The sequence below is a fragment of the Otolemur garnettii genome, unplaced genomic scaffold (genome assembly GCF_000181295.1).
Source record: "Otolemur garnettii isolate 467f Iridium unplaced genomic scaffold, OtoGar3 scaffold00132, whole genome shotgun sequence".
Taxonomy (NCBI): domain Eukaryota; kingdom Metazoa; phylum Chordata; class Mammalia; order Primates; family Galagidae; genus Otolemur; species Otolemur garnettii.
In genome coordinates, this window is record NW_003852527.1 from 1,630,216 (window position 1) to 1,641,269 (window position 11,054).

General features: G+C 46.2%; 1 protein-coding gene across 1 annotated transcript in view; it reads right to left on the reverse strand.

Moving 5' to 3' along the window:
- Positions 1-3,399: 3,399 nt before the first annotated feature.
- PRDM13 (PR/SET domain 13) overlaps positions 3,400-11,054 on the reverse strand; it is an 8,589-nt gene continuing 934 nt past the window's right edge. Inside the window, exons 2-4 of the mRNA XM_003798209.1 lie at positions 9,920-10,051; positions 9,484-9,604; positions 3,400-5,932 (exon numbers count right to left, since the gene is read on the reverse strand). Coding sequence (XP_003798257.1) covers positions 4,194-5,932; positions 9,484-9,604; positions 9,920-10,051 — 1,992 coding nt within the window. The 3' untranslated portion in view covers positions 3,400-4,193. The remainder of the gene's footprint in view (positions 5,933-9,483; positions 9,605-9,919; positions 10,052-11,054) is intronic.

Below are 11,054 nucleotides of genomic sequence, written 5' to 3' on the forward strand. Positions count from 1 at the left end.
GAGGGGGCCACCAGTACCAGCCGCAGCTCGAGGGACGAGCCAATGGGAGCGCTCGGAGTAATGAGGCTCATCCAATCACCGCCCTCCCGGCTCGAGAGCTGCACAGCCGGCAACCGCCACGGTTGCTCCAACTCCATCCAACTGCGGGCGGTTCTAACGACTCACTTCTTTCCTTCAAGAGTCTAGACAGTAAATATTCTTTACCCAGAGTAGATTCCTGACGAATTCCGGCTCTTGCTGGATTCCGCCTTCTCTGCTCAACTCAGGAAAGGAGATGAACTCACGCTCCCCTCAGTTGCGTCCCTGAGCTCGTCCCTACTGCCCAGCCAAGTATTTCAAAAACTAGTGAAAACAAGCGAACATAGATTCTTCTTCCCATGCAATAGACCGCTATGGAACCTTTTTTTTTTATTATTAAATCATAGCTGTGTACATTAATGCAATCATGGGGTACAACGTGCTGGTTTTATACACAATTTGAAATATTTTCATCAAACTGGTTAACATAGTCTTCACGACATTTTCTTAGTTATTATGTTAAGACATTTCTATTCTACACCTAGTAAATTTCACATGTACCCTTGTAAGATGCACAGTAGATGTAGCCCCACCACTTACCCTCCCTCCACCCATCCTCCCCCCTCCCTCCTTATGGAACCTTTGAACTGATGTCTAAGTTTAAAATGGACAGGTGACCTGGGGACGGTTCTGAAGAAGTTTCTCCTTAGCAAAGGTGTAGAAGACCTTCATTTACTGAAATGGGTTCAAGCTGGAGCTAGAAGTGAACCAAGAGGAGAGTGTTCTGGGAAGAGATGTTAAGCGTATTGAAGGGTGTCAACCCTTACTCCTTAGGTCGATGACGTCTCTGAAGTGAAAACACAAGCGATTGCTAGTTATTTTCATATCGTTTGAGAGTTTACTATGCGTCTAGTATGATTCTAAGCTCTAGACCTGTTAACTCGTCTAATGTTTACAACTACCCTATTACTTATTTCACCCTGTTTTACAAAGGAGGAAATTGAAGCAATAGAATAATCCAAGATGGTGAGCTAGTAAATGACGGCAGACAAAGTAGAATCCAGGTCTGTCTGACATAGCTTAGCAAAACAATTTAATGCCCAAATTAACAAAGTGGAAACAACCTAGAATCTTTCACTTCTAAAGGAAATGCATACTCCTATCTTTTCTTTTTTACTCTTCTAATACATATAACATTCAGTTAGAATACCAGAAACTCTCAGTGACTTTAGCTTGACCCTTAAAGTTAGGGGTGATCACCAGGATAAGAAGGATTGAAAGGGGGAAGGGAGTGGAGAGAAAAGGATAAAGGACTGAAAAAAAAATTAATCTAAAAAACACTAATTCAACTGAGCCCCTTAAAATAAGCAATATTATTTTTCCTGATTGTGTACATCACAGTGTGTGTATCACTGATTTGACTTTGCCATTAAAGCTAATGGCACTAATTATGTATGACAGTATGCATATACGATGAACAAATATAAGGATTAGCTGGGGTGACCTGTGGAGAATTACACGTGACTTGCAATTAGGAGACTTTTAACTCTTTGTTCAATTTTCAATTTTTTATTGGAATCTCTTCTATTAACTTCTAGTTGATATCACTTTACAAAGGAATGTTGAGTTCTCTATTTTAAATCTTTATCAATTCTAAATTTATATCCTGTGGCCAATTTTTTTGTTGTTGTTCTTGTTTAGAAACAATATCTCTCTCCAGGGTGGAGTGCAGTGGCTATTCACAGGCATGATGATAGCACATTGCAGTCCTGAACTCCTGGGCTCAAGTGAACCTCCTGCGTCAGCCTCCCAAGTAACTGGCCATTGTGATCTGGCTTATTTTTAATGTATTTCTTTATGGGTTCTCTTCACACAAAACAACAAAAATAATAGGAGTTAGTACAGACCCAGGGTATAGGGAAGTGGACTCATACTCTTATAGGTGATATAACTTTTCTTATGTTTCAAATCTGAGCAGTCTTCCTCACTTTCCTTGAAGAAGTATTCAGATTTCAGAAAAGTTTTCCAATATTCCTCTAAAGTGCTGGAATAGTTTTATTAAAGGGCAGGACGGTGATACCAAGCAAGTGGTGAGAAGCTCTGGATCCTGGAGCCAAGGTTTAGCAGGCAGATGCTTGTGTTCACTGCACATTCTGTGTGACAAGGTCATCCTTGAACTTGGTAGGGGCAAGCCCACAGTTCTCCATAGACAGGAAAGAACTGCAAGTAGCTTAAGAACCTGGTACAGAGTACTGAGTAGGTCCTCAATAAATGGTAGTATCTTTGTCGCCATAATTAAATGTTAATCTACACATTTTTTTTTTTCCTCTTTAGGCTTTCTTTTACAAAGCAAAACATTTTCTGGTCAGATAACACTAAAACTCTATAATTCCTGGCATAAATTTTTCTTATAAAAGAAATCAGATGCTCTCCCCTACCCATGCTGCCTGCTATGATGTGCCAGAAAAATTTCCTGCCAACCACCAGGTATGTGAGGCAGTATCCTAGCTAGGTGGACACTTGCAAAGCATTCAGAATTCAGAAAATAAAGGACATTTTAAACTAAATTAAATCATCAGGGTCAAATCCACAACCTTGGGTGACCTCTGAAGAAAATTGCTGCAGACCTGGGCACCCTCCTGGCTGAAGGTCCTTCATTGCCTAGAGTAAAATCCTCCCCAGAGTGTGTATGGGGAGGAGGACAGATGATTTCCAATTTTAGCCCACAAAATTATATTCCTTATCATATCTTTCCATTAGCTTCCATTAACAATTTTTTTAACCAGTCATTCCTTCTAACTTTGCTGGTCTAATTATGGGACCAAAGAGACTTTGAAGAGTAGGTTTTTTCTTTTGCAAAATAGGATCAATACTGACAGCAAAAGTACATGGAAGAAAGAAACTTCTAAGTAAAGCAAATAGATCAGCACCTTCCACAAAATGGATCTTCTTTACTATTCAGTGAATATTAAAATGTATGAATGATAAAAGGCATTGAGCAAATTTCCCTTTTTTGCTTCCCAAGGAAAGTTCTGTCAAAATGGAATACAACAAGAAATAAAGAGTGATTCTACAGTTGCATAATTCTTTTTGACAAAGGATAATATATGAGTTTTTTTCTTGAAGGTCATTAGCTTCTTTCAGTAAGCATATGTAAACACTTAATATGATCAACAATGGTTTAAGAAAACAATCGTTTTGCCTGCTATTTGGGAACCTGTGAAATGCTCATATTGAAAATTCTGTGTTTCCCTGTTACAACACTGCTTAACACTACCTTGTGAATAGCAAAATGATTCCAGTGTCTTATGATTTATTTTGAAGTCTCCTCAAAAATTGCTTTCAAATAAAACTACTTCTTTAAAAGATCTGCTAAAATCGCTAAGCGAACAAACTCTCATTTGTATCTTTATTTTTCTCAAGGATTGCACAATCTGGAACCAAGACCAAAATACTGTATCAAATTTACACCATTCATTATAAAACAACATACACTACATTTGTATTCTAACAAATAGAATATTTTCTTTAAAATTATATATTGCGTGCTCTTAGATTCATGCTTTAGATATTTTACATTTATAATTACTCTCTTATAAATAATTGCGACTTGAACAATTTGTACACCTGCTAACACTACATATTCAATGAAGCAAGGCGTAGCCTCTGACATGGGAACAGATAAAATGGAAACAAGTGTACGGACGTCACATCTACCGAATTGCGACTAGTGTTTTGCCTACGCAATGAAATGCTAATGTAAAATACACACAAATCGTCATTTCAAAAGGCACAATTTCCTCCACAGAAAAGTACAATTTAAAAAGTCCAAGCCCTCGAGGGCGTTCGCATTAATGTGATCTTAAACCCCAAGAGCAGAACGATTCTGCCACTCGAGGTAAGCCTATCCGAGGGGTCCAGAAGACCTGGGGTGCGAGGTGGGGGTGAGAGTAGGGAATAGGGGCTGGCCACCCTTTAGCTGCCCAGTAGGCCAGATTTCTTTAAGGCCCCTCTCAACTTGTAGTCAGAGTTTCAGTATTGGACATGGGACCTCTCTCTGTTCCAAATCTGGCGCCCTCCCCAAAACAAAAATGATTTTGTCAATGGAGTCCTTCTCACCAGAGAAGTTCTTTTTTTCCAGACTCCGTCGCCCCTCCCCTTCCCTAAAAGACTCATTAAGAGTCGCGCTCGCCACCGCCCCCAGCCTCCAGGTCGCTCTGGTCGTCGGTGAAACAGACGTCCACGTCACTGTCTTCGCTCTTGGGATCCCCAGGTTCCGGAGGATAGCTGGGCTCTGCACCTGGGCCTTCGCCTGCCTTGGCGAGCAGACTCTGGCCCGGGTGGCGGGACTTGACGTGGCGCTCCAGGTCCCTGCGGCGCACAAGCACCTTGCCACAGAACTCGCAACGGTAGGGCGTGTTGCCCTCGGCATGCAGCCGGATGTGCTTGTTGAGATTGCTCGGGTCGCCAAAGGGCCGCAGGCACACTTTGCACTTGAGTGGCTTGTAGCCTGTGTGCGTCCGCATGTGGATCTTGAGCCCGTACTTGCGCGAGTACAGCTTGCCACAGTAGAGGCACAGGTGGCCGGTCTTGGGCTTGCCTGCGCCGCTGCCCCCGCTGCCACTACCCCCAGGGCCGCCCGCCGCCACTACCGCCGGTGGCAGTGTCCCCGAGTCCAGGCGGCCACGACCTTTCCCGGCCGCCATCTCAGACAGCTGCTGAGTGTGCATGGCGATCTCCCGGTCGATGCTAGCCAGGGAGCCCAGCTCAGCGGGGCTCAGAGCGGCTGCCGCGGGCCCGCCAAAGTAGGAGATAGACTCCGGATACTTCAGTAGCCCGCCAAAGTGCAATTTGAATGGGTAATAAGCGGCAGCGGCTGGTGAGCCGTAGAGCAGCTCCCCGTTGTAGACGGTAAAGGCCGGCATGACGGCGGGCAGGTGGCTGCACTCGCCACCGGGAAAGGCCTTGAACCCGCCCGGGTCGAGGGGCGGCAGAGCGCAGCGCTCAAGGGGCAGCCCCGGCGCTGCCGGCAGCTGCGTGTAACGCGCTCCCGGCAGCGCCGCGGCTGCGGCGGCTGCGGGAGGGACGCGCTCCACGTGCTTAAAGGGGGACGCCTCTTCCGGGGGGACTGGGAGCAAAGGGAAGCTGCGCAGGGCCCCTGAGCAGGTCAGGCCCGACGGAGGCGGCGGTGGCGGATCCCCAGCTAGCAAACACTTGGGATGGTGGTGATGGTGGTGCGCGTGGTGGTGATGGTGGTGGCCGGCGCCACCCGCCACTGGGTTCTCCCCGCTCCCGGGGCGCCCGCCTGCCCGGCCCCCACCCAGCAACCTGCCTAAGGCTAGGCCAGCCCCGTGCTTGCCACCGTTCTCCTCCCGGTAGGAGTCGGCATGAGCTGCCACTGTCGCCCTAGCCAAGCCGGCAGGCTTGAAAGCTGAGCGCACGCCGGGGTAGAAGGCCAGGCCGCCGCCCCCCGCTGGGGAGCCGCCCATGATGCCGAGAAAGTGGCTATGTCCTCGGGCAGCCCCGCTCCTGTCCAGGGCTCGGTCCAGCTGCTCCCTCCCTTTCTTGGTCGGCCCCCACTTGCCTGGGGGCGGGGAGGTGGCCAAGGGTGCAGAGGAGACCTCGCGCTTGATGTTGTCCCGCGCCCCGCAGGCCTGAGTGGGTGGCAGGCCCTGTGGGTGCGGCCGCAAAGCGCCTGTCTGGGCAGCTGTAGCGAAGTCGGGTGCCGATGGTTTCGGGGAGACGCCGAGGCCATCCGCAGCTGAGGCAGCGCCTTGGCGGGCCGCGTGCTCTTGGTGCAGGAAGGCGCCGCCCCCACCGCCGCTGAGCGCGCAGTGGAAACGCAAGTGTGCCTTAAGACTGTTGGGGTATCTAAACGTCCTCCAGCAGTACCAACAAATGTAGCGCTCCTCCCCTGGGTGAGAAAGAGTGGGAAAACGACCCGGTGAGAAGAAAATAAGCGAGCAGAAAGTGCCAGCGCACCTAAGGCAAAGGTTTTGACTAGCGGTATGGAGAGAGGGCGAGGAAGTTCCGCAGCTACACTGCATCGAGCCAGAAAAGCCCGGGATACCTAGCCCTTGTCACTTTCTCCATCCTCTGGGACTACTCAGAGGACAAGGCCTGGCCTTTCCAACGAAGACTTCCTCCAGGCCATCCAAGCAAAATCTTCGTTGGAAGAGCACTACTCAGGCAGGCTGACCCGGGAAGAGCAAACAGCAGCTGTTGCTTTAAATCAAGTGTTGAAGCTGTGCTGTGCCTGAGCCCATCTGTTGGCGTTTGCAGAATAGGTGACGTATGTCAAGGAGTTTGGATAAACTGAACAAAGGCCAATCTAATGGTCATGAGTGCCTCATTACCAGGAGAGACAATATCCTGTATGTATGGGCCATATGTAATCATTCCTTTTCATGGAACAATGTCTTTTGTGTCCATTACCCACTCCTTTCACCCCCTCCCAGTCTTAAACACTTTGCCTGAGGTTTTCCTGGAGCGTGACCAACTGAAGGACCACATAGGGACTATAATTTGCTATTCTTCAAAATTATTTGTATCTTTATTTCCTCTTTAACCCCATTTAATTTGATGAGAGAAAAAAAATCCAACGTCCTGATAATCTATAAAGGATGGTGATATTCTAAGAAGGATGATGTTGCATTGTCTCGTCAGAAGTTCCACTTGATAATTAATTAACTCCTAGATAGCTGTACAGACCCAAACTTAGTAAAGTCCTTGGAGGAAATACATTTATTAGCTTATTACACTACTCTATATAAGTGATACAGATATTCAGATTTTAATAAGTGTAGAGTTTTCTACCAGGCACTATACATATGTTTGGTGGCAAATCACAAAGAGTGATCTTGCAGTTAGATTTCTTTTAAAATGTAGTTGGCTGGAAATGCTGAAAGGATGTTGGTGAGAAAGTAGTTGATCCACAAGAAAGTTTCCAAAGTATATGTCAGTCTCATAAAATGTAATGGGAAAGTTAAATTCTCCCTCCTTATGTGTGTGCAAGCAGTTCAAACTTCTAAACATTACTAGAGAAATAACAATGGGAAAAAATTCAGATCTTCTTCCCTGCATGTATATTAACTTCTGGCCTTGCGTAAAGCAAGTAGTCTCCCCACATACCACTCAGTAACAATAATGAAAACGTAAGTGAGAAGTGATATATTCCAATTGAGGTCAAAGGACAGCAGGAAGAGGAAAACAGAAAGGTTTATTTGCCTGTGAAACTCTATCCTAATTATTTATAGAAGATTTAGGTTTAAAACTATTTCAGTGTTCCAATTACCTTGTATTGAATATTCATGTAAAATTGATCTTGAGAAAAAAAGAGAATAGATCTGTGTTCTCTTGGAGGGGTATGTTGGTTTAACCCCTTAAATAATCTGTCTTTTTTTTTTAATTAAAGACCTCCCTCTCCTCACTCCTGTGGAAAGGAGGAGTTTTTAAGAGCCTGCCCCAGAATGACTCATCTTAATGCAAGGCCAGTAAGCTTTGTTCTTAAAACAAAGGGGCAGTATTTTCCTTAATCTTACTATAGAATTAAAACCAATTGAAGTTACCCAGTATTGGAAGAATAGCAGGTATCTCAACTTATTTCTTCCTCTCTCTGAGATTTAAGCAAAATATGTTTTCTGATTCAATATGCACCTTGTTTAGTGTAGACTCTGAGATCTAAAGGATGCCCAGAGTATCAAACACACTTCATAAGCAACCTTGCCTCCTCCCTTTTGTGTAATCCTAAGGTGTTCATGATTTCAAACAGCTATCTTCAAACTGAAGAAGTCAGGGTTCAAAATAGCCTATGCCTTCCCCAAAAGGAAATTAGTGTTTATTTTGACTTCCATTACCATAGATGTTTATAAGCTCAATTGGTTAAAAGGAAAACATAGGAGTCATTACTCAAACAAGTTGTTTTTGTACTCTTTGGTGATGCCTAACTAAGGAAAGTGTTCTATGTAGAAATGTCTAGCCTTAAAGACCAGTGGCAGGTGGCACCTGTGGCTCAGTAGGTAGAACTCTGTCCCCATATACCGAGGGTGGCAGGTTGGAACCTGGCCCTGGCCAAACTGTAACAAAAAAATAGCTGGTCATTGTGGCAGGTGCCTGTAATCCCAGCTACTCAGGAGGCTGAGGCAAGAGTCACCTAAGCCCAGGAGTTCGAGGTTGCTGTGATCTGTGACGACACAGCACTCTACTGAGGACAACAATCTGAGACTCTGTCTCAAATATAAATAAATAAAGTCCAGTGGCCCTCCAAATTGATCTATTGTGGCAGATTTGCAAGTTCTTCACTATGTATGGAGTTTCATCGGGTTTCTCTCTTACTGGAAGACGTTGACAAGAAAACTTAATATATTATGATGCAAGAAACAAACTAGGATAATTTTAGTGAATGTATACAAATCTATGTACAAAATCAATGAAATTAATTTACAGGGGACAGTGACATTTGAAGTGAAATAAGTCATCCTTCTGAATAAAGTTCATCCTGTATTATTCATGAAGTGCTTCCTAATTCCCATATTTGTATTAATTTCTCTAAACCTGTTTCTAAATGGATAAGATTTAAGCAGGCAGTTGAGGAGAAGAGCATGTTAAAATATTTCACAGCATTCGTTATGTCAACTTCAAATAATAAATCTGTCTTTAGGCGAAATTAGACAACCCACTGGCAAGAGAAAAAAGCCATGGAAGGTTCCTGTATGAAAAAGGACTCTCAGGACCTTAACTATTCTAGCACCTCCAAGACTTCTTTCACAGAAAGTGCCCGTAAGAGTTCTAAGAAAGGTTTTTTTAATGTTTTTCTTTCTATTACTGCACCTTAATTTGCATAAATCCACTCTTGGCTTTAGAAAGGATCAAATAAATCTGAGAAGAAGCTGGGATACATCCCAGATTCAATTTAAGTAGGGAGGGGGAAATGAATAAATACCATCTAAATGGAAGGGACTCAGTACCTGCCAACTGGCCAGCTGTAAGTACCGTAATGCTTCTAAAATGCTGTAGAAAAACATTGCTGTCCTCAAAAACCAGTGGGAAAAGAAGCCTTTTCACCTTGCAGAAGCATCCCAGGTTTGAGTTATACTCTCTGGAACTCATGAAGTGCGTACTGTAACAATGGTGAAAGCCCCTTAATTGATTCTCAATCATGTAAATAATTGTCTTTCTGTATGCAGTAGGAAAGAATGACACCATAAGGTCAATAAGAACTACTTTTACCTCTGCCTTATGAGCCAGTTTATTACAATCACTGTTGTTACTATCTTGTTACTATCTACTGTTGATTTTAAGTAGGTAAAGGTCATGTCACCACGCTGCCTCCATAAGGAACTTGAATTCCAGTTTACAAAGCTCCAGCGAAAGGCCCTTTAAGCGAGGGGACTCTCCTCAAGACTGGAAGAGAAGCGAGCTCTCCCCCCACCCACGCTGGCCTAGGGGCCCTTCTGGAGGCGGTACCTTTCTCGTCGTGTGTCGGAGTCGCAGTCGTGGGGATGTCGAACCACTGCGCCAAAGAGTTAGAATACCACACAGTCAGCTCCTCCCCTGGCTGGACATCTCGCAAAGCCCGGTAGAAGATCTGGGACGCAAGGAATAGGACAACTCTTGTCATTTCTAGGGTAATACGTCAAAAGAGCAACTGAGGAGAAAGGTTCAAATCCCGACTCTGACGCTGTGTGACGTAGAGATGCTACTAGATCTCTCTGAACCTCAACTTCCCTCATCCTTCAAACAGAAAACAATATCTACCCCAAATATATAGAGAGAGACGTTTAAACGAGACCTGAAGCTAAAGCGCTTTTCGCTTAATATTGTTGGCCCCGCGCGGACGGATAGGTAGATCAATTGACAGTGGAGGTGGGGGTGGAGGCGTGGGAGGGGAAGCCCGCAGTACCTGTCCTCCCGGTAAGTCTGCAATAGCTTCCAGAGTCTGTTCCTGGGGGTTCCTGGCTGCCCGGATTAACCCTATCCACTCCAGAGGGGAGCCCCCCGACTCGTCCACCAGCTCCCCTCTCACCATGCGCACCTGCAACACAAGCAGTGGTCGTTCTCCCTGCTCCATGGCCAGGCCCGCAACCCAGAGAAAATGATATCCTCCACCCTACCCTTCACAGGAAAATAATTGTTTTCCTATTGGCCAGACTGCTATAGGCTGCTGAGAAGAGGATAATTCCCTAGGACCGTCGCTTGAAGGGAGGGAAAAAGAGGGGAAGACTGGCCACCTCACCGCGTCCCACCTTGGTAACATGTTGGGCGAGGGTATCCTCCTGCATGCCTGGACCCATCTTATACCAAGAAGTCTCCCCTACTCTGCTCTCCCACTTGCGGTTCTAAGAGCAGCTCTAACACCAGGTAGAAACGTTTCCAAGGCAGTCCCAGGGCCCAAAGCGCTCCCCACCCCAGCCCTAATGTCTTAAGCCTCAGGGTTCAGCCGAGGTGCAGCGAGACGGGCATCGAAAGTCTCGGAACAAAGCGCTCGCAGAGGAAAGCTTGCCCGCAAATGGGCGGCCATTTAAAAGCAATTAAAGCGCGTTTGAAGAGGAAGGCTTGGTGCACAGCAAACCTAGCTTTAGACTGGGGCGGGGCGGGGAGGTAAAGAGGAGGGTTGATTTCAATAGGGAGAAGGTGAGGATAGCGCTGACCCGGTACCGGAGCTATTTCTTGGAAGGAAGCTCTAGGCAGTGGCAACCTAAAGCCAAGTCCTCCTTTTCCCACCAGACTCCTGCCCTCATTTCCTGGTCGCAGTTTGCCCACCTTTGGCTGCTGGGATGCCCTCAAAGCTGGCGGAAGCCTTTAAACTTCCTCCTTGTCAGGAGTCGCGACGCAGTTTGGGACTGGGGAGTCAGATCTGGTGGGTTTGCCCAGATGCCTCCCGGTTGGGGCGGTGGACGCTCAGTGCCCGGCTGCAGGCGCTCTGACTCGGTTCCCCAGGTGGAGGACGCCCTTTGCCCTCGGAGCCCGCATCAGAGCCACCACCTTCTTCATCTTCCACTCGCCATTTACCCCAAACCCACAGGTATTTGCGGGGG